The sequence below is a fragment of the Python bivittatus genome, unplaced genomic scaffold (assembly GCF_059951505.1).
Source record: "Python bivittatus isolate LINGU-HERP-01145 unplaced genomic scaffold, Pbiv_v1 ctg000400_np1212, whole genome shotgun sequence".
NCBI classification, from domain to species: domain Eukaryota; kingdom Metazoa; phylum Chordata; class Lepidosauria; order Squamata; family Pythonidae; genus Python; species Python bivittatus.
Window position 1 is genome coordinate 3,280,495 of NW_028277073.1, and position 27,573 is coordinate 3,308,067.

At 38.2% G+C, this 27,573-nt stretch overlaps 1 protein-coding gene across 4 annotated transcripts in view; it reads right to left on the reverse strand.

Annotated features, from left to right (window-relative positions):
- The window catches only part of CTNNA3 (catenin alpha 3), a 703,663-nt gene that overhangs the window by 534,902 nt on the left and 141,188 nt on the right, over positions 1-27,573 (reverse strand). For all 4 annotated transcript variants that reach the window (XM_088144299.1, XM_088144300.1, XM_088144298.1 and 1 more), the window contains 2 exons: positions 26,093-26,356; positions 10,002-10,205 (listed from right to left, as the gene is read on the reverse strand). In XM_088144299.1, the coding sequence (XP_088000425.1) occupies positions 10,002-10,205; positions 26,093-26,356 (468 nt within the window). The remainder of the gene's footprint in view (positions 1-10,001; positions 10,206-26,092; positions 26,357-27,573) is intronic.

The following is a 27,573-nucleotide window of genomic DNA, read 5'->3' on the forward strand; positions in this document are numbered from 1 at the left end:
TTCTGTTCTAACAGGCTTTTCTCATTGCAGATATATTAATAATTGCTGTTTTGTTAATTTGTTAATCTAGATTATTTTGGGAACTTCTAATGTTTGGGATGGATGGCTAAAGAGAAATTTAAATGGAGAATTATATTATTTGCTCCTATTTTTGAATAAATCAGTATCAAGCATTGGATAAAGTTACTTCTAAACCTTCACTGCTTCATTTGTTGTTGTTGTTGTTGTTTAGTCGTTAAGTCGTGTCCGACTCTTCGTGACCCCATGAACCATATTGCGCCAGGCCTTCCTGTCCTTCACTGCCTCCCTGAGTTTGCTCAGTTTCATGCTCATTGCTTCAGTGATGCTATCTAACCATCTCATCCTCTGCCGTCCTCTTCTCCTTTTGCCTTCAATCTTTCCCAGCATCAGGGTCTTCTCCAAAGAGATCTCTCTTCGCATTAGGTGGCCAAAATATCTGAGCTTGAGCTTCATTATCGATCCTTCCAATGAGCAATCAGGGTTGATTTCCTTTAAGATTGACTGGTTTGACCTCCTAGCAGTCCAGGGGACTCTCAAGAGTCTTCTCCAGCACCACAGTTCAAAGGCATCAATTCTTCGGCGCTCGGCCTTTTTATGGTCCAGCTCTCACAGCCATACATTACTACTGGAAAAACCATAGCTTTGACTATGCGGATCTTTGTCGGCAAGGTGACGTCTCTGCTTTTTAATATGCTGTCTAGGCTTGCCATAGCTTTCCTCCCAAGGAGCAAGCGTCTTTTAATTTCATGGCTGCAGTCTCCATCTGCGGTGATCTTGGAGCCCAAATAAATGAAGTCTGTTACTGCTTCCATTTCTACCCCTTCTATTTGCCAGGAATTGATGGGTCCAGATGCCATGATCTTAGTTTTTTTAATGTTGAGTTTTAAGCCAGCTTTTGCACTCTCCTCTTTCACCCTCATCAAGAGGCTCTTTAGTTCTTCTTCACTTTCTGCCATTAGGGTGGTATCGTCCGCATATCTGAGGTTGTTGATGATTCTCCCTGCAATCTTAATTCCGGCTTGTGATTCTTCCAGCCTGGCATTTCTCATGATGTACTCTGCATATAGGTTAAATAAGCAGGGTGACAGTATACAGCCTTGTCGTACACCTTTCCCTATTTTGAACCAATCGGTTGTTCCATGACCGGTTCTAACTGTTGCTTCTTGGCCCGCATACAGATTTCTCAGGAGACAGGTAAGGTGGTCTGGTATTCCCATCTCTTTAAGAATTTGCCACAGTTTGTTGTGATCCACACAATCAAAGGCTTTTGCATAGTCAATGAAGCAGAAGTAGATATTTTTCTGGAACTCTCGTGCTTTCTCCATGATCCAGCGAATGTTGGCAATTTGATCTCTAGTTCCTCTGCCTCTTCGAAACCCAGCTTGTACATCCGGTAGTTCTCGGTTCATGTATTGCTGAAGCCTAGCTTGTAGGATTTTGAGCATAACCTTGCTAGCATGTGAAATGAGTGCAATTGTGCGATAGTTTGAGCATTCTTTGGCGTTGCCCTTCTTTGGAATTGGAACGTAAACTGACCTTTTCCAATCCCATGGCCACTGTTGCGTTTTCCAAACTTGCTGGCATATTGAGTGCAGCACTTTAACACCATCATCTTTTACTATTTTAAATAACTCAGCTGGAATACTGTCATCTCCACTAGCTTTGTTGTTAGCAATGCTTCCTAAGGCCCACTTGACTTCACTCTCTAGGATGTCTGGCTCAAGGTCAGTGATCACACCAGCGTGGACATCAGGGACATTAAGATCTTTCTTGTATAGTTCTTCTGTGTATTCTTGCCACCTCTTCTTAATCTCTTCTGCTTCTGTTAGGTCCCTGCCTTTTTTGTCCTTTATCATGCCCATCTTTGCACTAAACGTTCCTTTCATATCTCCAATTTTCTTGTAGAGATCTCTAGTCTTCCCCATTCTATTGTTTTCCTCAATTTCTTTGCATTGTTCATTTAAGAAGGCCTTCTTATCTCTCCTGGCTATTCTCTGGAAATCTGCATTCAGTTGCTTATATCTTTCCCTTTCACCCTTGCTTTTCGCATTCCTTCTTTCCACAGCTATTTGTAAAGCCTCATCAGACAGCCATTTTGCTTTCTTGCATTTCTTTTTCTTTGGGATGGTTTTAGTTGCTGCCTCCTGTACAATGTTACGGACCTCCGTCCATAGTTCTTCAGGCACTCTGTCTACCAAATCTAATCCTCTAAATCTATTCATCACCTTCACTGTGTACTCACAAGGAATATGATCTAAGTCATACCTGAGTGGTCTAGTGGTTTTCCCTACATTCTTCAATTTAAGCCTAAATTTTGCAGTAAGAAGCTCATGATCTGAGCCACAGTCAGCTCCTGGTCTTGTTTTTGCTGTCTGTATAGAGCTTCTCCATCTTTGGCTGCAAAGTATATAATCAATCTGGTTTCGGTATTGACCATCTGGTGATGTCCATGTGTAGAGTCGTCTCTTGTGTTGTTGGAAAAGAGTGTTTGCTATGACTAGCTTGTTCTCTTGACAGAACTCTATTAGCCTTTGCCCTGCTTCATTTTGTACTCCAAGGCCAAATTTGCCTGTTATTCCGATTACTCCTTGACTTCCTACTTTAGCATTCCAATCCCCTATGATGAAAAGGACATCTTTTTGGTGCTAGTTCTAGAAGGTGTTGTAGGTCTTCATAGAAGTGGTCAACTTCAGCTTCTTCAGCATCAGTGGATGGGGCATAGACTTGGATGACTGTGATATTGAATGGTTTGCCTTGGATACGCACTGAGATCATTCTGTCGTTTTTGAGGTTGTACCCCATTACTGCCTTTCCCACTCTCTTATTCACTATGAGTGCAACTCCATTTCTTCTAAGGGTTTCTTGCCCACAGTAGTAGATATAATGGTCACCCAAATTAAATTCACCCATTCCCGTCCATTTCAGTTCGCTGATTCCCAAGATGTCGACGTTCAATCTTGTCATCTCATGTTTGACCACATCCAGCTTGCCTTGGTTCATAGATCTTACATTCCAGGTACCTATACAATATTGTTCTTTACAGCATCGGACCTTCTTTTCGCTTCCAGATACATCCACAGCTGAACGTCCTTTCGGCTTTGGCCCAGCCACTTCACTCTTTCTGGAGCTACTTGGAATTGCCCTCCGCTCTTCCCCAGTAGCATATTGGACACCTTCCGACCTGAGGGGCTCATCCTCCGGCGTCATATCTTTTAGCCTTTTAACATTGTCCATGGGGTTTTCTTGGCAAGGATACTGGAGTGGGTTGCCATTTCCTTCTCCAGTGGACCACATTTTGTCAGAACTCTCTGTCATGACCTGTCCGTCTTGGGTGGCCCTGCACGGTATAGCTCATGGCTTCACTGAGTTACGCAAGCCCCTTCGCCACGACAAGGCAGTGATCCATGAAGGGGCACTGCTTCATTAGCATACGCTAAACATCAAAAGTGCATTAATTTGCTCCACAGTATTTTGTGTGTGTGCGTGCGTATATACAGATATATAAACAACTTTAAAAAGTAAACTATGTAAATGTAAAACTCCAGTTAATTTGTAACAGTCTTACAGTAACTTAAGATAGAACACACGGAAAAGTCTTTCTTGTGAATTAAAAAATATAATGGCATCCTAATTATATTTGCAATGTTGGATTATTACCATAATCAAGATTTATGGAAATAAAATATTAATTGGTTGAAGACTTCCTGGGAGAAAGTCTTTAACAGACTAATAATTCTGGGTGCATTCAAGTATATTAAATATGAACTACTGACTATTGTACTGAATCATCTTCTCCGGATCCATGATCCTATATTATTCTTGTGTAGCCCTCAAATAAGTAACCAATTAATACTGAAATTGTTGGCTTAGAACCATTTAGCAAAGAACAGAAGGGAAAACCTTTAATTTCCTTTCTCAATTTTTTTCACCCCCATATATAAGTTTTTAAATATCACTTCATTTATGAGCAGCATGTAGCTTAAATTCTAATTCTATAACTTCACATGTTTGAATGTTAAGGTGACTTGAGTGAAATAAATGTCACACTGAATTTTTACAAGCAATTACTTCTAAAAATAAAACAAGGAGCAGTTCTACTTGAATCACTGCAGACAGAACTGAAGCAGCCACAGCCCGCCTCCCCTAGATCCCCAACATTAATGCTGCCTGCACCCTCCCACATCCTATTCTCCATCTAAGGGGAGGTGGGAAACTCTCCTGGAGGAAGAACAGCACAGAGAAAAGGACTCAGACAAGAGCAGGAGAGGCTGGGCTGATAAGAAATAAAGCTATTATTTCCCACCTGGCTGATGGGGCTGGTAACCAACTGTATGTTTCTGTAGAAGGAAAAAAGCAAGACTTATACCCATATGACTTCGTTATATAGTCACTGAGAGTGGAAAATCAGCTTAAAGATAAAATATGAATGATTGGTAGAGGGTAACCATAAAAATAATTTAATACTAATTAGTGTACTGTGACTTTTAGTCTCACTTTTGAAGAAGTTTTATTTACTAGCTGGCGCTGCCTCAAAGAGTCACTTTTCTGCAAACTTTGTCAAATTCAAAGCATATAAACACAATCCCAATCTTTGTGGAATTTCCTATAATGATAACAGCACAGCCATGAAAGAGACGTCACCTCATAGAGGATTGAAGAATTCAAGGATACCTAGAAGTCATTCAAACATTTTTATTCTTCGTTACTACTATAAAGAGGGAGGTGGTGCATGAAATTCCAACACAGCTGGTAACAGCAGCCCATGCAAAAGATCCTGCTAAGTATTGCACTTAGCTGCAAGAGGATTAAAAGCTCCCCAGCTCCCCTGGAATGTCATATCCCTGTAACAATTGGGTATGTTATTTTCATTTTCAAGCTTTAATATGGAGGGGAGAACTTACAAAATGCTGAGGTTGATTAAGAGGAACAGCCTCTGCTAGAGAGACCTCCAGTTTCAGCTGCTGAAGTACATAAACTAATTAGGCAATTAAAACCCAGAAAAGTACCCCTGAACTGATACAAACCTACTCTGAGAGGTGGGCTCTAGTGTTGGCTACATTTTTCACTTTCATCAATAATACAATCTCTATTCCTAGAGACTGAGGCACAGCCATAATTATCTGGAAGGGAAAGATGGTCCATCCAGCCAATTCCCACCCAATGATCCTGGTTAGCATAATTAGTTAGATCTATGCCAGACACCTTTATTGGAAAATCTTAGACTGGCTAGAGGGACAGACATCCTACTGAAGGAACAGGTAGAATTTTGGGCAGGTTGATTCAAAGGTCAAGGACTCTCAATTGATTGAAAAATATACTCAGCTGCCTAAGTCAGCCCTTTTTGCCCTATTTGTAGAGCTCAAGCAGGCTTTTGACTCCATCTCCAGAGAAATCCTTTGGAATAAACTCAAAGCATCTATAACTGATAGATGGTTACTTTCCGTTTATATATGCACTTCATAAGAACACCAGTTTGAGAATGAGGACTGGTTTAATACTGTAAATTACATTAATCTTACTTCATTTCAAATTCAGTTTTATCCATTAATAGCCATGTTATATATGACATAAATTCAATGTATACTTCTCTAGTATAAAAATAATTGTTTACATTCCTCAGTTTGATATATTGCATAATGTTAAAAAAATGTGTACCATTCCATATTTTTATTCTTTTTTAAAATAAATCTTTATTTTAGAAGAATGCAAAATATAAGCAAAATACCAAGGTACATGAAAATAACAAATTAAATGAAGCAATCCTTAACAACAATCCTGAAACTTTAAAAAAATGATAGGAACCAGAAAAAGGAAAGGAAAGGAAAAAACAGACAAACTAAAAAAAAAATCCATCCTAGGGTTTCTACTACATGATGATAGAAGTGGGATCAGATGGGCACTAGAGGGTAGCCTACAGTCCATTTTCTCAGGGAGTCCTTTTCTTGCTACAAATCCATCTGCCCTTTAAGATCCACAGGAGAGTTTTCATTCACATTGCTCCCAAACTATGACATCCAGTCCCAAAGAAATTGTGTTTAATCATTGCTCTCTCTGCCTTTACAACAGCAACCAAGATGCATCTCTTTCATCAGGCCTTCAGTTTGAATTATTATTAATTTTAACCCTGGTTTTAGTTTTCGTTGTTGTATTTTAGCCATTGTTAGGCACTTTCAGTGTTCAAGGGAAGATTATAAATCCAATAAATAAAAATAAAATGAAATGGGTTTATCATTGCAAGCCATTTTATTTAGGGTTTAGTTTCAGCTACGATATTATCTGCAGTGCAGTAACTCAGCACTAGTTTAATATATTTGCTGGAACAAGTTCTGCTAAGCAAGCTCTAGTTATCCAAGGGGAAGAGAAGAAATATTCCTAAATGAACTATTAAGGTATACCTTGTGATTATATAGCTAAATGTTCTCCTTCATAATGTTCAGAATTGTATCATAGGGATTCCTAACATGCTATTTCTTCATAGCTTCTTCTATATAAGCCTACAAATAGCTTCACATGATTTTCACTATTTAGATATCAATTCCCATACCTCTAGAAAGGTTCTCAGGAGGAATGATGATACACTTGGATATAACAGGAGATATAATTCCATATTTCTTTATACTGGGCTGCAGGACTCGGTTTAATATATGGAGCCTTTTTTAATTTGCTTGTTGTATAGGGAGTGCTAAGAGGGGCAAAAGGATCAGATTTTCTTGCTCTAAATAAAAACAAAAAATGGAACAAAACAAAACAGAACATTGGCAGTTTAAATCATGCAAAGTTCAGTTCCCAGGCTCAGCCCTAGTGACATCCAATGTACTTGTTCATTTTGTACAAGGATATCTAATATTATTTCTAAAATACAAAAACATACTGAATATCTTTAACACTATATTGCCCTTCGTTAGGAAATGTGTTCTGTAATAAAATTGTGAGGCTATAAGAAAATGGAGATTAGATCAACCCTGAAATATTGCAGGGTGTTAACCCTAAAATGATTCGATGATCTCTTCTTAATGCTAATCAACTATGTTCATTTATAATTCTGGATTATCCATCACCTTTTACACAAATAGCATCTAAATATATGTTAGATATCGTTTAAAGGTTTAAATGCCATCATATGATCCATAAATATGTTGGAGGAGGCTGGCTGGGAATAATAATAAAAGTTTAGTCCAACACAGCTGGAGGTCACTAGATAAATGGAAGTAGGGTTACAATAATTCTACAGCAATGTGTAATTTCAGAATGTATTTTGCTTCTGCACAAAACACCATCTGTGGTTAATGTTGACACTTGGGACCATTATGCTAATTCAGGAGAACATTTTAGGACTAATGCACTTGAATCTTGGGTGTGCAGCAGCATAATGAGATCAGCAGTGCAATGCATTGTTCACTCAAAAGGACACTGCTTCCTTGATTCATGCAGCTTTTCCTCTATGATGAGTTCATTGGATTTTACTTTATGTGTTCTGTGTTGTAAGCTTTTCACATGTGAGCTTCATCAAAGACATAGGAATTGACATGCAGAAGAGCAGCCAAAGCTCATTTAATACTTTAAATCAAAGTAAATGGCATTAGACCAGGTTACAATAAGTAACATGGGAATATGAGACATGAGTTTTCTAGTATCTTGAAACTAAACAACAGTACAGGACTTTCAATACCTACATCAGATACAATAAACCCACAAGGCCTCATTTCTAACTTGCCAGATCTCCGTTTTCTATGAGGATTTCCCTATGTGAAGAAGCAAACCAAATTGTTTGCCTAGAAAACTGTACTGAATACCTAATTCTCCATCTGTCATTTCTCATAAGTAAACATTAAAGTAAAATTTTGAAAAATACATAGCATTTGTACATTATTAAAGTAAATAATCAGTGTCTATGAAATTCACCCAACTGTGTTAATAATAAATCCCATCATCTCTGAATACAAAGGGCAGTATATGGGAGTAAATAGTGAATGTGTTCTTTAAATAGAAATATATCTCATTAATATACAAGAACATAGTGGTTTAAATAAAGAGAGCTATCCCCTGAAACTGGCAAACAGGTCCATATCGAGACTGTTTTACGCAGATGATGGGGTAATCCTATTGCAGACACCAGTAAGACTGAGAAGGGTCATAAGGGGACTATCCCACTTTTGCAAAGATTACTTATTGCAAATCAATTAAAAAAGAAAAACTTCAACTCCCAGAATTCCCCAGCTAGCATGCGAGAGGTCCCTAGTTTATCTCAGTTTCCTGCCACTTTCTGAGGCTGAACCATTGGCCCAGCTCCCATATGTACAAATTAATTTCTTACAAAAGCTGCTCCAGCTAGCAAAATACATAGCCCTAGCGTAGCCTTATGGCTGGAGGCAAGGCTGCTGAGGGTTGAGACAAAAGCACGGCTAAATATTGTCAATGGCTGGCTAAAGATGAACCTTCAGCACTTCAGCTGGACCTCTCTTATCTTGCTAGAGAAATTCCAATCTACCTGGAAACAGCAAATTGGAGACCAAGCTCAGAATGCTGGTTTTCCACGAGAGGCTCTGCTGGCACCGGGACAAGATCAGGCTATGACTGCTCTTAGGCCAAGGATCCTTGATACAGAACTGCAAATAGAATACAGCAAACTACCAGCTAGAATACCAGAGGGACCTAGTTAAAATCTGTTTCAAGCCAGCCCAGGATCTCAACCAGCTCGCAATAAATAAATTCCACAGAGCCTTTACGTTGTTCCACGTCTTGCCATTAGCTATAGCGGAGAACAAGTTTCAGAATCCTCTGTATGCAGGGAGGACTTGCCCCGGTCAATCTGACAACAGTGAATCGCTGGAACCTGGGTTGCTATATTGTCACGTCTAAACAGAGAGGTCTTGTGAGCTTCTAATCAATTCTTAGGCCATTTTCCGGGCGATCAGATGATTTTTATGGAAAACTCCTGGCAAATAAAGACTCTAAAGCAAAACATGCTGTTGCTAAGTTTGCATTTGTAGCCTGCAGAATTCATGCTTTACAAATGGAAAATCAATTTGGATTACTGGCAGTATTGTGTAGACCAGAGTATTGCACGAAGCATTAGAGTGCTGCATTATTCTTACCTCATTTTACTGTATTTTACTTTAAATGAAAAATGCTGCCTAGAACACTGCATGGACATATCCATATACTTGCCAGGAGTCAAGACTGACTTGAAGAGAAAAAAGAAAATAATGCCAGAGATCTTCTTTATAACTTTTAATGAAAACTAGCAGGCTAAAGTAAAATGATTTGTCTCCTGTTCTGCTGACTTTTTGTCAAAATGTGATTGCAAAGCCCTGCAGAAGGGATTATAGAAATTATTCCAATCTAACTCACTCCAGGCATTTTCAGATCTGAAGGACTACACAGAGAATAAGTGACCAGGAGGGGTAGCGTTACAGTGGCTAATCCTGCTCCGAGGGTCATCTGTCCATTGGACTTCAGAACGGAGCCCCATACCTACAGCTGTACATGTGGGGCACCCATGGATGATGGATGAATCCTGACACCTTCCTCCTATACAAGCTCCTTAGCACACATACTTATCTAAATAACTCCCCCATTACAGTAAATGGTAGGAATAGAAACTTTCTTCCTTTCTGCATTATCTTCCTTGAAATGTATTTGAATCCATATTCCAGTAATGATCTGGATGAAAGCTGGAAATGGGAAGGTGATCCCTATCATTGTTCTGTGCGCAGTCTCTGCACATGTTACTCTATATTCTATTATATTTGATCCAGAAATTTTTCTTCTCCAACTTATGGAAGTTGCATAATTGCATAACAACAGGACTTTTCAATTCATTTGCCATCTCTTCATATATGCAAAATGACAAGAATTGTTTGAAAATCAGTACTAAATAAATATAAAGGATGCCAATAACTATTGGATTAACTTTACCTAGGAGACACTGCAGAAAATACACAGATTTAAATAAAAAAGTGGAACAGTCACCAACTTACATTATTCATGTACTCCGAAAGAAGGTCTTGAAGAGCTTGGCGAATGGCGTTACACTCAGTGATGATGCGCTCACGGTGAAGATCACGGGTACAGGAAGAATCTGCTAATAAAGCAGCTCCACTGATAATTCCCTCTAAACGTTTTTCAAGTGATGGCCTTATCTGGTCTTTATTTACAGTAAGAGGATCCAAGGCAACCAAGTTCTAGGAAACAAATTAAAAGGAATATAAAACAAGCTCAGATTAAACTCTAGGAAGACATAGACAATGGTCATCCATAAACATCTGGGCAATCTAGAAACATCAGCTCCAATGATAGCTTCATATAGGGTTGTGCTCCCACAGAGGACAGTTACTTGAGGGTTTTTCTGGATTGAAGAACAGCAGGTAGAGACTGTGTCAAGGAGAACCTTTGCCAAGCTTAGACTAGTGTGCCAAGTACAGTTGTACCTTGGTCTGGAAGCCCTGGTTATGGTGACTCAGGCCCTTATCATTATGCAGCTTGATTATTACAACATACTTTCCATGGGGGTGCCTTTGAAATCTACAGTTGGTACAGAATACAGTAGCCAGACTGCTCATAGCAAAATATAGCACTGATTAGTATTACTCATAGGCTTCCAGATCCAATTTAAAGTGCTGGTTATTACATTCAAATTCCTTTATATTGTGGTTTAGGGGTATATTAGGTACTGTCTTCTGTTAGGTTATCTGCTGTTGTTGTTACGGTCTATCAAGGCAACCCAGACTCCTGGTCACTGCAGAAACAAGTCCATGCAGTTTTCTTGCCAAAATTTTCAGCCATGCTTGTCAGGACTTATTCCTAGGACTGAGAGAAGATGACAGGCCCAAAGGCTGGCTTTTGTGCCTAAGGTAGGACTAGAAGTCATATAATCTCCCAGTTTCTAATCCAATGTCTTAACCTCTACACCAAATTGGCTTTCTTACATCATCTAGAGAGGGCCTACTCAAGGTTCTGCCTTCTCAGGAGATAAGGTCACAGACCATAAGGCACGCCTTCTCTAATTTTTTGGAACAACTTAACCTCTACCCCTCACCACCCCAAGGTGCACCTGGCACCCTTGTTACTGACATTTCATAATACTCTGAAAAAAGTCAGTTTTCAAAGATTGATTATGACTGGGCAGCCACTGGTCCTTGTTTTATGTGTGTTTGAGAGCTATATGCTATATGCTGGGGTGTTATTTTATTTTGCTTGGGAGATAGCTTTTATGATTTTTAGTACAGTTTTTAAGTGTTTCTGTACACCATCTAGAGTCTGGTGATATGAACAGTGTAAAAATACTATTAATAAGGAAATAAAACCATACTTTGGTCTTCTCATTGAAAGAGCTGAGCCTTTTCTGAACTGCAGCCTAACTATGGAAATTCTTCCTTAAGTAGATCATACTAGCTGCTTCTTTATTATAACTGAGATAGTATACTATAATTTATATCTAGTACTATTTGCAGTTCACATTTTTTTAACAGTGTCTAGTCATTTATTGTGGTGAATGAGCCAGTTTCTGTTTCTGTCTTCTCCTACTGACTCATAGTTTTACTATGCTTTCTTGCTATTTTTATTTTAATATTTAATTTCACTTCAAGCTCATAAAAGGAGAAGGGACAAAATTCACAAAGACATTGCCAGCATATTCATGCCAATCATCCTCATGTTTGAATGTTTTCCCCTGTTTTGGGATCTCTTTAACCTTCATTTTTAAAAATCAATAACAACAAAAATCAAGCAAGATTGAACATTCCTATTCAGATTACATCAAATTAGCCACGTCAGACCAACAGATAAACATAGTTTTGCATAGAATAAAAAAGATGAATCCATTTCAGGAAGATCAGCTTCATATTCATTGTATTAATCAGTGACAACTAAAATAGAAGTTTGGGTTTAGTCTGGAGTCCTTCTACATCAGAAGTGCAAACATACAACCTGTAAGTCTCATGCAGACTTTAAGCATCCCTCTTGCAGACCAAAATGGATATTTTAAGTCTAACTGAAGCTTAAGGAATCCATTTTACCTTTTAAATCTTCTACACAAATCAGGCCTAGTTTATGTTCTATCCCTGAATTGTAACCCTCAATATGCTTGGAAAATGTGGTGAAGCCTTCAGGCCTACCGAGTTACATCCTCTGTTCTAAATGATCCTAGACTACAACTCCCTTTGTTCCTGACCGCTGGTCATTCTATCTAGGGCTAGTGGGTGTTGAGGTCCTAAACCTTCTAAAGGAATTAAGGTTGGGGGAAAATACCCTAAGTGAAAAAAATAGAACATAGTAGGTTTTCCTTAGCTATTTTCATGATGTTATTTCACTACGTGACTGTGCTGGTTAACCCTACCATCTACCTATTTCAGCCTGGCTAACGGTTGGGGTGAGGGATTGCAAGTATTGGGAGTTGTTATTCCAGCACCAAGTTAAGGAAGGTTAGTTTACTCCCATTTTCAAGGTAGGAAATTTTTAAGATAATGGTAGGAAACAAGGCCCTTCCCTCCTCTTTGTATATTAAAAGAAAGTCTGAAAATCATTCTGAACAATCTATGGATAAATAACTTCACATTAAAGTTCTCCTCTGTTGTCAACCCATGATCAATATTTTGCATTCCATATTCATAGGAACAAGGTAACACTGATGCTATACTTTTTATATTGATGCTTTCAATATCAAGTGATAACTCTCTATTCCTCCAGGCTTTTAAAATACTTAAATGCTATTTAAATCTATTGGTTTGCAATTGTATTGGATGAGGACACTGAATAGCTACATTTCCTAGACATGCTTCCTGTTTTCAGGCTTAATCTGAGAGGCTAGACATAAAAGAAAGAATAGATGGAGCATACTACCATTCTTGTCCCCAGATACCGCCAGTCTTTGTAAATTACCCTGTGAATGTTACTTTTTAAGGTAATATCACATATGTCCCTAAAATAATAAAAACAGGTCTCATGGAAGTTGCTGGATCTTTTAGTCATTGATGGGGAAAGATTTCACAAGTTAAAGAATCATGCTGCAATGAACAAACTGATCTTAGATGTACTTTTTTCAAGGACTGCCCACTTTTGACAGCAGCAGGAATACTGATTTCAGCTTCTGCAAACGTCAGATCTTTTGCTATTTTCTTTTATGTGATTGTGTAGTTTTTATTAAAAGTGCAGCCTCTTATAATAGGACAATTGCTGCCTGTAATGCAGAATTATTGGAATAAGACAGGATATATCAATACACAGATAAATACTAGGACTGTACAGTGCTTCAGCTTCAGTTTCCAAAATTTGCTTCCAAGTGTTCAGGGCCACTAATCAAACAGCTATCTCAACTCTTTAAAGCAACTCCATCTGTCATTAGGATCACACAGCTGCAAAAGGCAGCCAAGGAAAATACACAGCTGCTTTAAACAGCTGCTGACAGGTGCTACATTTGCACCGCTACAAACCTTTTTTGAAACTAAATCCAAAGCATTGCAGACTCCTAATATACATGATTTCACACTTCCTTCTGCTCCCAGGAGCTGTGGGTTCCGTATTCAAAATATGAATGTAAGGAAGCGGAGTATGCACTTTGTAAAAATATATTCTTTTCTTCTATGAACAACTGGAAAAAAAAATCAAGAGATTTCTTCTTCACTGCATTGCATGTGTGATTAAAGCATCAAACACTACTTCTCAATCCCAGTGTGATGTAGTTAATAATTTAATCTTATATGTGGGATGAATAACAGAAATACTGAAATTGGAAAGCAGAATCATTCAGCTTTTGCTTTCTTCAGCAGCTCTGATGAGTAAAATAACACAATGGCCAATGAGACAGTTACAGAATAGTAGAGGCATTATTTGAAATATTGGATTTATCTGAAGCAACAAAACTACAAACAAGTGAAGACTTTACATACATAGACATGATGCTGTAATACCATATACTGTAGATGACAATATATTATATAATTCATATAATTGGTAAGTTTGTAGGAAAAAAAACAAAGTGGAACTAAACGTTGATTCAGCAAATATTTTGGCTACTGAAATCTTTTATTCAACAAACATGTTTTATTATTTCAATATTTCTCTTTGTTGGTCGCTCTTGTGAATGTGTGTGTGTGTGTATTTGTGTGTGTGCATGTGTATATTAAACCTGTGAAATTCTATTTCTTCCAAAATGAAACAAGATAGCTTTGTTTATCAAAAAGCAATACCAACCACATAATATGGAAATTAAGCAGATCAGCCCTTAATTCATGAACATGCAACAGGCACTACAAATTCATAAAGTTATTAAATTTCTTTCATCATTACTTTTTTTCCTGGAACTTCTCACAGCAGGGTGAATATGGCTGATTGCAAAGGAAAACTGCACACTAGAAAGCAAGCTCTATTGGGAGTCTTTTCCAATTACAATAGAAATGCTTGAGAACTAGCAATATTTAATTAAAGAAGAAATATCTTTTGTTGTGTGTTCTTTCACAGAAGAAAATCAAATCATGGCATAACAGTTTAAACTTAATGGTGAGGAGGAGGGAGAATTTTGAAGAATTAGACCAGTGTTTCTCAATCCTGGCAACTTTAACATGCGTGGATTTCAACTCCCAGAATTCCCCAGCCAGCTTTCTGGGAGTTGAAGTCCACGCATCTTAAAGTTGCCAACGTAGAGAATCACTGAATTAGACTGTACACTTGTGCTACAATGTCAGAACAAACAAATTAAATCTCAAATGTCTTACAGGTGGAGGGCTTTACTCTGGCCCAAACCCAAGATTGTCACACACACTTGCAAGCTAGATGATCTGAGCAGAGAGGGTTTCTAGGAGGAAAGGCCCCATTATGATCCAAAGTCCCACTACCATCCAGTCCCTAAATCCAACTCTCAGGACTGCTTCCTCAGTATAGAAGAGGTGAGGAAGGACACAGCAGAAGGCCTATTCTAAACCTGAACTCTGTCATGAAATTTACTTCAGCACTTCTAGAAGCCAACAGCCACTGCAATGTGAGCCACAGAGGGACAGCCAGTTACTATGTTGATAAATATTCAGGTGGCATGTACTACTTACTATCAATATTTCCAAAACCTCTCAATCAGTCCATAACATTTCAAAGCTTGTCATGTTTAGGAACTGACACTGCAGTTTAATTTAATGCAAATACCACCTTACAATTCAAAACTCTTGGTGACATTTGTTAAGCTTACTCAGCCAGCACTACCGCTGATGTCCCAAGTCTCTTTTATTTTCTTTATAGTTTATTTGTGTGCTGCAGAAGAAAAGATAAATCCTGGGGAGAAAGGCAATGAAAGCCTCAGACAAGATCAGAGAGATAAGGACATTTCAGTGCCTGAAATCAGAAATGCTAAAGCAATGGTAAAAGCACAGCTGTGAAAGCTGAACACTCAGAAAGAGCAAGAATAAGAAAATAGATTTCTTTGAATTTTTTTATTAAAAGTATCACAGAATGCAAGAAGAATTAATCAAAGACCAAATATAGGTGGTAATCAGAAATTCACATACTTTGGGCACATGATCTAATTGGGTGAAGGACTAGAAAAAAATAATAATGCTTGGCAAGTGGAAGAACTGGAAGGCAATGGATAAGGTAGATGGGAAGAATCTAAGACATTTCAGGAATGTCCTTGGAAGAGCTATACATTTTTATTAGGATAAATCAAAATGCAAGCATTTATCCCTGCAATAGCCAAGATGTAAGCCTGACTTGATGGCATCTAACTATTATGCCAAAGGCAGCACAATAAATAACAGCCGGAAAGGCCATGATCATCTAGCTGCTTAGAACTATTTTGGTATTAGAACTGATTGATTAAAACATTACAAAGGTGAATCATACAGAGAGTGCAAAAACAAGGAACGAGAAATGAAAATGTGTACTGTACTGAAATATATTATTAGTCCTTTACAGAAAATTACTTGCTGTATTATAAATAGTTGCTTCTAACTGCGGAAAAGAAGTGATGCATTTTCACCCTAGTTATCTCCACAGAGAATCTTCCAAAGACACTCTTCAAGATGCTCTGTTAGAGTGAACCAGACTCCAGTTTTCTAAATAAGTAGCTAAGGCATATGAATATGTTCATGCTGCCAATTATCTTATAAGGGCCTCTAGGGACAATCTCTTGCAATCCCTCAGTTCATTACTATGTCTCTGTTTCTTTGCCCCCTGAAAGAGGATGGTGGTGAGGTACTTGCTTAAGAAGCTATTTTTGGAGCTGATTGATTTTAACAACTACTGGCGGGTGTCCAATATTCCATATTAAGCAGGCTGGATGGGGACACTGGCACTGCAGCTCCAGAAACTCTTAGGTGAAAAAGATTATCTTTCCAGGATGTGGAAGAATAAACTGAAGCTGAACTCAAACAAGATGGATGTCAGAACCTGCATCACCCTACTATTGTTGTTTTACATTGTATTGCATTCGATGGGAGTTGGATTGATTTGGTTCTGCCAATTGTAACTGGGGGGGTTGCAGTTAAAGGTTGTAATAGGAGTAGTAACGGGTGGTGGGACGGTGCTTAACCATATATGGTCAATTTAGACTGGCCTGATTGCCGGCAAGGCAGCTGGGGCCCAAAGAGCCAGGAAGGAGCTCGGGTAGGAGGGGGAGGAAGGAGAGAGGTCAACACCAGGTGAAGAGGAATCCGGACGCCAGACAATAAGGGGAGGGGGGATAAATAGAGGGAAGTTTACCTAAGGCTTTAGTTTTAGCAATGTTCTGTTTGCAAGCTACATGTACCACTTAATAAAGAAGTATTTTTCTGAACCAAGCCTGGTTGCCTGAGATTGCTTCTGAATTGGGTTTTGACATTGTGGACTTGACAATGGAGTTATTATTGATTCTGGGGGCTCATCATTAGGATTTATCAGATATATCTGTTCTCAGTGAGAATGCATTCTCCATTAGTGAAAGGATTGGAATCCAGGGATCTTCTGGAATCCAACACTGATGCTAGATAGCCACATAACACCTGCCACTAGGAAAGCCTTTTAGCAAGGGTGAATTAATACAACATATTCTTCATGGAACAGCTCTTGAAGATGGTCCATGATGGGTGATGCCTCCATGAGGCTTCACATTATTTTAATGGTGAAACAGCTTCACTGGTTACCAGTTGCCTTCTGAACCCTAAACTTTGTTTTTGTTTTTTTTTTAATAATTTAAGAGACATATATGGCTGCCCATCCTATGTGCCATAACTCTGGGTGGCTCACACCAACAATGATAAAAACATAAAAGAAACAATAAAAAAAAACAGCATCCAAAAAACAACTCCCCATGTCCTAAAACAACAGTCCCCAATATATGAGCAATCACAATCATAGGGTTCCAGGTTTACCCTATCCCAATACCTGAGGGAAAAGCCATTTTTAAGGCCTTCCAGAAAGCTAGAAGTGGGGGGGGGCACAGGGATTTCAGGGGGGAGAGTGTTCCACAGGGCAGAGGTCACTACTGAGAAGGCATGTTTCCTAGGTCCCACTAGATGGCAACATTTAAGATAAGGGACTTAGAATGTGCCCACCCAATCTGACCTGGTGGGGCAGGCAGATAACCTCAGGGAGAGGCAGTCCTGCAGATAACCTGGCCTTGTGCCATGCAGGGCTTTAGTAATAACCAGCCCCTTAAATTGCACCCAGAAAAAAACTGGAAGTCAGTGCAGCTCATTCAGCAGTGTAATATGAGCAAACCAAGGAGTGCATGAATGTGTTCATGCTGCTGCCTTCTGGATCAGTTGTAATTTCAGGATGGTCCTGAAAACTCAAAGCTATTTTGTCTTACTAGAGTTAAATTGGAGCTGGTTCACACCTCCCAGGTATTAGGTCAGCATCTGAATGGATCATTCGCCCAATCAGAGTTGAAGATACATGCCCCATGCCTCCAAATGACTTCACCAAGCAATTTTATGTAGATGTTAAAGAGGCAGGTCACACAAGAGGGGCCTAGGGTTGGACCTCTCCCCCACCCCAAATGTCAACTGGAACCAGCCATAGAGGAAGCAAGAGAATCTCTGCAAAACAGAGCCCCCAGTGGTTATGCAAAAAAACCTCTGAAAGAAATACTTCAAATATTCAGAAAATCCTAAAAATAAAATTTGTACTGAAATCCCAAAAATTCTCATTAGGTATAATTCCAGAAAACATAAATGAAAAATATCACAATTACTAACATCTGTATTGACAAGAACAAAGAAGAACTTTGCTGACTATATCAGATTGGGAGACCAAAACTGGAGAACATGCAGCAGTGGCAAAATTGACAGTGCAGTATATATCCATAACACAAGTTTAATCAAATTTAACCAAGAATGGCTCCCATATGTGTTACACATTACACAGCAGGGCAAATGTAGACATTTGGAAAATGTTTTTAGGGAGAAAGTTATGAGAGTAATGAAAAATAATAGATGAAAGGATTCAAATAGATACTAGCAATAATCTTTAATGTTAAGATAAAGCACACAGTATGTATCTAGGTTGTGGCCAGCAGTTGGGGAAATAAACAGAAGGGAAGGGGAAAATGTGTTACTAGAAAATTTTCCCATAATGTTTTTATTTATGTTTTATTCCCGCTTAGTAGTTGTTTCTTGTTGTGTTATTCAGCTGTAACTATCCAATGCAGACCTTTTTTTCCTTTGCATTATTTTTATTTTAATGATAAAAATACCTTTTTAAAAAAAAGCAAACAAGGTCCCCTTCTTCTCCAGCTACTTGTGCTGCTTGTGTTACTGATGCTGTTGCCGCCTATTCATTTCCCCTGCTGGAAGCCAGCCATTCGGCTGAGACCACATTCAGCATCCAAGCACCCTCTCTTAGATCCTCAGTGGGACACCTGTATGTCTGGCATGGGCAGTCAGTCCTACTTTCTCCATAGCAGACCCATAGTATGAAACAAAATGCCACTGGAATTAAAGCCTGGTCACTCTTCACTAGGGGCCCAGGACACAGTTGTTTAATTTTAATTAATTAATTTTTAATTCTAATGTTTTTTAAATCATTTTTTAAATAATTTTTTTATAAGGTTAATGCTCCTGTTTTAGTCCTGGGTTTAACTTATCGTGTTTTAAATATTATTTTCATGGATATCTTTGCTGTATCTTTGTAAGCGGCCAAATGCTGTTAGAGGAATGGTCGGCATGTAGATAGTGCAGGAGTTCCTAACACCCCCATCTCTGACCTTCCTGATTGATAGAAAATCTGAAGAGAGTCCAAATTCCGTATAGCGGTTTATGAATCAGAGCATGCACCCTCCAAGTCTTATGTTTTGGAGTGGCAATGGTGAGCTATTTCTCTTATGACACCAACACTGAATTAGAAACTCAGCCACAGATGCCTACATAGCGAGGCTTGTGTTGTGTATCAGGGTTCAAGCCAGTCACTTTCAAAAGAGATGGCTCCAGTGGGGCAAGAAGCTCAAATGAGACTTCTCCCAATACCCTATCCTTCAGATGTGTTGAAATACAACCCCCAGAATTTCCATTGAGCAAAGCCATGCTGACAGGGAATTATGGGAGTTGTAGCTCAACATATTTAAAAGGCATTAGGTATGGCAAGTGTTTTTAGAGCTAAATTTTGAAGAGGTTCACATTTCAAAAATTTGAGCAACATGGGCATCAATCTACAAAAACATATAGTGTGTATGTATAAGCGTGTGTGTATGTATATGTATATGTATATGTATATGTATATGTATATGTATATGTATATGTATATGTATATGTATATGTATATGTATATGTATATGTATATGTATATGTACAGTATGTATGTATGTATGTATGTGTGTGTATATATATATATATCCAAAAAAAAAAATTCTGCATACAATTAGGTCCTGGGAAGATTGTTCAAGTTTTTTTAAATACATAATAGAACCAAATGCTGCATTGGTAGCTATGTTACATAAATTCTTTCAATTAAATATTCAATTAAGATAAGGAACTTAATAGCAATTTCTGTGAAGAGTTCATTCTTCCTTCCTAAATGAATTAAGAGTTGAGGGAGACAGAAAATAAAGATCCATCTTAGCTTATCAATAGGAATCTGAGTTGTGTTGGGCACCTCTGCACCGATCAGCTTAAAGGAGCAGTAATGAAATCAATACAAATGAGTGAGCATTTCCCACAGACAGATCTGATAAAACAGATTTTCTAATGTCCCTGCCTGAATGCTTCATGCTTCTCGCTCCAACAAAATTAATGTCTCCTAAGAAGTTTAGAACATTTAAACTGAATGTTTAGGTAAAAAAAAATTGCACTAATTTTCCAGTTTTATACATCAAGATAAATGCTCATTGCAGCCACATTCTAACTTTTATTTCAGGATAAAGAAATGTCAGTTAAGTTCTGCTGAAGCAATGTCCCAGAAATATTTTGAGGACAGAATTTTAAAGCCCAGTCCAAAATCTGAAATCCTAAGTGAAAGAGAACTACTGTTTTGCTCCCTGCAAACCCCTCCCGACTACCACCACCACTTACAAGTTCATGGAATTATTTTTCCTTATTTGCTTTTATTTTTATTTTTTTCATACTAGCATTTTTCCCACATGTGCAGGGTCTGCTTTTTTTTTTTTTTTCAAGTCAACGAAATGTTGATCCATTGGTTGCAACAAGAATTGACACTGGGGGCTGAGAGAGATGGACTGGCCCAAAGTCACCCAGCTGGCTTTCATGCCTAAGGCAGGGCAAGAACTCATGGTCCCCTGCTTTCTAGCCTGGTACCTCAACCACTAGACCAAACTGGCTGTCAATTTTTTTTTCCTTATTTGCTTAAATGGGAGAAATATTATAGAAGCCAAATTGGATAGTAAGGATGGATATTTATCCCTATTTTCCAGTGTGCCCCTGGATCTCCATCACATTTTATTGTTCCCTTTCCTCCCCCTGTCCCCCACCTCAATCATGGCTTTTGCACACTTCAATCAGAACTAATGAATCCATTAGAGTCTGTGCACTAGAACAAGGGCCCAGAGGCCTCACACTGCTTTGGGCAAAAATACCCAGGTTCTTCCAAAACTTCTGGAAGACCCAGATAAATTCTGAACTACCAACAGGAGTTTTGTGAAGCAGGTAGCTGTAGCAAGTGACTCATTCTAAATCAACTGTTTACTATCGGCAGAATGATAGTAAATTCCTAAATAGGTAGACCTTAATGAAGCAATTAAACAGTCAAGATTTCAAGAGTGCCAACGGGGCAGGGTCAAAAAAGTCATGATGGGGACCTCAACAGTGCAATTGAAGCTCTGCCTTTTTATATGCAGAGCTTCAATCATACTGTTGTAGCCACTGTCTTGACTTTTTCGATCATGACATGGAAGCACCCCTGCAAGGTTTCCTATTTCAGGGACCTCTACTGCAAAGGCATTTTCTTCCATCTCCACTGATCTTCTGTACAGAAATAAAGGAGAAAGAGTTCAAGGTGTAGGCAGGCTAATATGGGAAGAGACCATCTGTAACATAGCTGAACCTTAACAAATGTTCATATTGCTTTTAGAAGAAATAATTGCATTTCCACAAATAACATATACAGAAAAATCAAAATGCAAAATAAAAACACCATGTAAACTAGACAGCTGCAAGGCAGACAAAGTAACGTCTTGCTTGATAGCACTATTCTTTGCTTAGGATACCCTTCCCACAGTAACTCAATCAATCAATCTTTATTACAGTCATAGACCAGTACAAAACATAAGTTTATAAAACAAGCATAGTCAAACTTGGAATGTTAACAACTTGTAGTGGGAGGCATATATGTTAGAATACACTTATTACCTGTTCAGCTCAATGAGTGAGGTCTAGGATATAGCCTATGTTGTTTATACTAACTATGTACTAACTATGTACGGATTAAAAGTATATTAAATGTAAAGTATAAAACTTAAAAATCTACATTGTGACTATGCTATATTTAAAAATAAGTATAGGCAAAATTATAAAAAGTTTTCTAACTATACAAGCCATTACAGAGGATAGCCTTTCTCAGCTTTTGGTCTCTTGGTGAGGCGGATCTTCACTGCTGCTGCGCAGAATCTTGCTACCTGCTCTGTTACTGTAGTATATTCATCTATGAGCAACAGTTGCATGTGCTCGTGGTCTGTACGTCCAGGATGTTTGGCGATCCATGGCGTAATAAATTTGACACGGGGGTCTTCGTAAAAGGCACAGTGCAGGAGGACATGTTCTATAGTTTCAACCTCCCTTGAGCCACATGGACATAATCTAGCAGCCAGTGGAATTTTTTTATACCTTCCCTCCAAGACAGCAGAGGGGAGGGCATGGCAGTGTGCTAAGGAGAAAGCTCTCCGATGGCAAGTGATTTCAAGGTGGTCAAGATAGTTGGCAACCAAAAATGTGTATTTTTTGGATTCAGGGGATAGGAAGAGTGGTGTCTTTCCTATATCTTCTTGTCTCTCAATGTCCTTTATTCTTTGTTTTAATTCTTGCTTTGCTCGATTAAGATCCATCTCCAGGAGAGTAGCTGGAGAGTATCCTAATTTTAGTAGATTTGCGTTAATGGCCTTAATCCATGACGACTGAAAGTTATCTTGAAAGATAAAAGGTATAAGACCCTGGGGATGCAATTTAAACTTTAACCAAAGGGTTAGAGATGCTAAGCACACTCTAGCTGCAACCCTAATCATTCCAGTTTCAAGTCGAAGATGAGCATTTGACACGCATCTAGGCATCTGAAGAAGTGCTCTAAGAAATTTGGCTTGCACTTTTTCCAGTGGCATGAAACAGGAAGAGGAGGGGCCCACTAAGTTCCCATAAAGGAGTTGCGCTAATGACTTGGCCCGGAATAATTTTAGTGCTGCTGGGACATAGGATCCCCCCTTAGATCTGGAGAATTTTAGAATGGTGTTAGCTGATTGTTGTCCAGTGGATGCAGCGTATTTGCAGTATGTTGTCCTTGAGCCTGTAGCATGAACAACTATGCCTAAGTACTTAAAACTAGCCATTTGCTCTATTTTGTGCTCCCAGATGTTCCACAGAATACTCTTCGGTCTTTTTGAGCAAACCATTATCTTGGTTTTCTGATAATTTATTTCGAGCTTTTCACTATCACAATAGCGAACCAAGGATGTCAAAGCTCTTTTAAGTCCTATCGGGGTTCTAGATAGAACAACTGTGTCATCCCACAGTAACTGTAGAACAGTGTTGTCCAAACCTGGCCACTTTTAAGATGAGTGGACTTCAACTCTCAGAATTCCCCAGCCAGCATGGCTGGCTGGGGAATTCTGGGAGTTGAAGTCCACTCATCTTAAAAGTGGCCAAGTTTGGACAACACTGCTGTAGAATCATATGCACAGGCTGTAATTAGCCTGCCCAGAGGAAACTTCCTCAGAGACATATTTCTACTACTGTCAGTGTACCAAAGTTAAGGTTTGGCATCAAAACTACTTTGTGTTCAATTTAAAGGAAAGACAAATAAACATAATGCTGAAATATAATAACATACCATGATCTCAGTACCATGGACAGCAAATTTCAAAACATATTTAAATGTTGCTTTTAACAACCCAGTTCAGGCAACATACAAAAATATGTCATTTCCTGGACACAGAATGGGATCCTATCCACTGGTTTGTCTCCTTCCTCATAAAACAATGATGGCAATTTACCATCCTTAAAAAATTCATTACGCACCTCCAAAAGTATAGGAGCCAACAATCCTGCAAATACCTTATTTAGGCCTTAAATATCTGGGCCAGGAGCTACTAGCCTAACTGTAGCCAAACTCCCCATACAATCTGAATAAGGCTGCAGACTGAAGAAAACAAGATATGCCCAATTTTAAAAATTAGAAATAGAGGAAGTGCCCAAACCATAAACAAATGGAGATTTGGTATAGTTGTGATTCCTTCAAAAGATTGACTAAAATATACTGCAAGAATTTTAAAAGAGTGCTGAAGGGTCTACTTGACATAAGTGGTTGATACACAATAGAATAACTAACCATCTATTTTAATGAAGTTTTACAAATTATTTACATTATGCTTTTCATTACAGTCACAACAAATTTATTAAAATGTGCCGTTTTACATTTTTGGCAGTATTCAGATTTACTTCAGATTTTGCCCGGCTATAAATTTTAACTTAGTAGTATGAAAGATATTAAGGAAGCTTTTAGACAGTGCTTGTTGAGTAAGCTCTTTCACACATTTCCACGCTATAAACATTTAATGAGATTGGCTCCCAATAGACTGTTTACCACTATCCATTTATTTCATGGCACTTTATTTTCAATGCAGAAACAACATGGACAAAGGTTATTTCAGGTTCTTACCTAATGCCATTTTTCCATAAATAAAGAAAAATGAAACCATTTAATTTTGAAAATACTTCTAAAGGATCAAATAGTCAATCAGTTTTGCTTTAACTATTCAGCCAGCTTCAGGTACGATTTACATTATAGGGGGGGAAATGACATAGAAAAGGCTATGAATAAAGGTGATTTAATAATATGGTCCAAGGAGGTAAACATGGGTGATCTTTCTACATATGAGAAGTTGTTATTCCTCAGTCTGCTGTAGCAGCCCATCAGGATGGCCTGTGCTGGTGGAACCAGGTTGCCCCATGTGAACACCATGAGAGTTTTCCCAATCTTCAGTATACATATGCATGCATACACACACACACACACTCACACACAAGTGATGAACCTGTAGACCTGCAACCTCTGTCATATCCAACAAGCCCATCCTATAATACAGAATGCTGGGAATTGTAGTCCAAGAAATAGAATGGTAGTCTAAGCAACATCTACACCACAGATTTCTCATTTTTGTGTTAATACATACCCTGAGTACCCATACTGAAAGAAGCCCAAAAATAAGATAAAATACATCTGAATATGTTTTCTTGGGAGCCTGATAAATCATTTTTATCTGGCTACTGGAGTTCTCCCAGAAGATCTGAGATTGGTGGAGAGGATGGACAGACTTTTCATGTACAAATGAATAGTGGAAGGAAGAGCAGAGAGGAAACTAATGTATTGGTAGTGGTTTCTGTGACACAAGAAAATGTGTGAACAACCTGAAAGAAGAAGAAGAAAGAAGGTCTTGAGCAAGGAAAATGTTAGAAGAAGTTAGCTGGTCATAGAATGTGGAGGGTGGAGTGATAGGTGGGTGGAGAAAGAAGAAAGAATAACATAGGAGGTTGCAGAGATGATGTCTGTGGACTACATGCATACAAAGTAGAGAAAGGCATCTGTGAGTGCCTGACTAAAGAAAGAAGATGGAGTCATGAAGGATATGGACTATGAATAGGAAGGAAAATGTATACTGAACTTGCACCTATAGACATTTATTAACAAAAGATATAGATATTTATTAACAAAATGAACAAATGTAAAATGTGTTCTCAACATTTGAATTAGTTTTGTTTTTTGGAGCAAATAAAGAAGCAAAGAAGATGACTTCTGAGCAATATGGCTAACATTTTTTGGAGGTTTTCAGTTTGTAACATAACTTGCAGGCCTTCTCCCCCTCCCTTCTTCTTCTATTTATTATTTATTTTTATTTTTGTTTTTTATTACTAAGCTAATTATGGAGGACATGGTGATTCCTTAATGGTGTTGTCTGCATGTATACTTTTTATTAGTTACATAGTAAGATAAAATATAAAAATAGAATTAAACATGAGCTTAAGAACAGCTCGATACTATTGTTTGATTTTCCCATTTTTAATTTTTAGGACTGTGATTTTGTTACTTTGTTAATTGTTTGTCATGGTTTGTTATGAGGCCCAACAGGAGCATCTGGCTGGGCTGAGTACAAATTCCAAAATTAACTGAATACATTCTATAGTAATTTATAATGTAAGCCATTGAGCTATACGTATGTTCTTTCAGTATCCATGCTCATGGTTCATCCCTAAATTGTAGAGGGCAAAGAAAATAGACCTTCACCCCAAAAGAAGGCATGTATGCTATTCATCAAAATTAATAACCTAGGGTGGAGGAGCTTCTTTTTTAAACTACCACTGGTCAGAAAGCTCAACAAACTGGGATTTCTGCTACTAACTAGCCCAAGTCTTTAAAATAAATTAAAATATATTACTGAAGTATAATGTGATTGTCCTACCTCAAGTTCATCAAGAGCACTTCCAAGAGAGACAGACTGTGGCATCAGTGGAACTTTTTGATGTCCAATTCCTTGGGAAGCATTGGAAATGACATCAAGAGCATTTTGTATTTCGTTACAAACGGAGTCCTTACTGGCAGTGAGAGATGCAACATCTGAGTGTTCCAAACAAGCAGAGCAAATTGAATGCAGAAGAGGTGAATTCTCCTTCAGAGAAGCACGAGCTGCTGCAATCTCATCTCGGTGACTGTTAGATTTTAAGTCCTATCAGGAAAAACAAGATCGTTATTTTTAATGTTATTAACATGCATTTTTCAAAAATTATTCAGGAAAAAATGCTCCAGAACAAGTATGACAACACTGCTCTTTTTCAAGCTTCTGCTCAAGAATGGAAGAAAACATGGCTGTTTCAAGAGGTTGACTTTTGCAAGTTTCTCAGGCCCTAAAAAAAGACATGCATGCTTTAATGACTCTTTCCATATAATTTTTGCAACATGCACAGCCATGATTATTTTTTCAAACATTTCAGAGCTGACAAGTACTTTTTAACAAATTATTTCAATCTGTTCAGCCTTTTTTCACGAATAAATTAATTAAGAAATATTCATTAGCTAATTAGTTCCCTTGTAGCACATACTGCTCCTAGTTTGTAACAAGCCTTGGATGAAAGGAAAAGAAATAAACTTGTGCAAAAGGAGTAGGAATAGATTTTATCTTTTGTTTTTCAAAATGTCCACTGAAATTGGCCATTACTCTTATAAACACATGAGAACACCTTCCTGGATCAGCTAGATCAAGGCTTTCTCTAGCCAGATTCACTAGGAATCTCATAAACAGATTATGATAGGGATAGTAAAAAATAGGGAATTAGCCATAGAAATACATGTAATAATCTGCCTCTTCTTTTCATAGGAATGAATCCCCATCCTTAAGTCACAGTTAAATTAATATTCTCCTTAACCACTGAACGCTCTAACCAATCTAAGAGCTGAAATTCCATTCTCAGGGTCAGGCAGAGCCAGTAAGGATTTAGTAAGCAACCCAAACATTAAAAAACGAGATTTCTGTTGCACATACATTTATACACAAATATTTTTATAGTCTTGCCCTTGCCAGATGAGATATGGATACGGTATTTGGGATTTTTCTCAGTTCTGAGGGTTTTTTTCACAGAAATACAGTTCAATTCTGATTAAACTTTTAAAGCACAAATGATGAGAAAGAAAAACCCAACAAAAAATTAAACATGTTCCTCAATAGCTGATATACAATATAGGAGGAACAATTAAGCTATGATACACAGTTACAGTCAAAGTCACCAATAATATGGCTTTGTGTGGACCTTAAATACAGTGGGGCACCAGAGACTGTTTTCAACAAATGCAGAAACTGGAATCACTAAAGCAGTGTTTCTCAACCTTGGCCATTTGAAGATGGGTGGACTTCAACTCCCAGAATTGTCGACTTGAAGATGGGTGGAC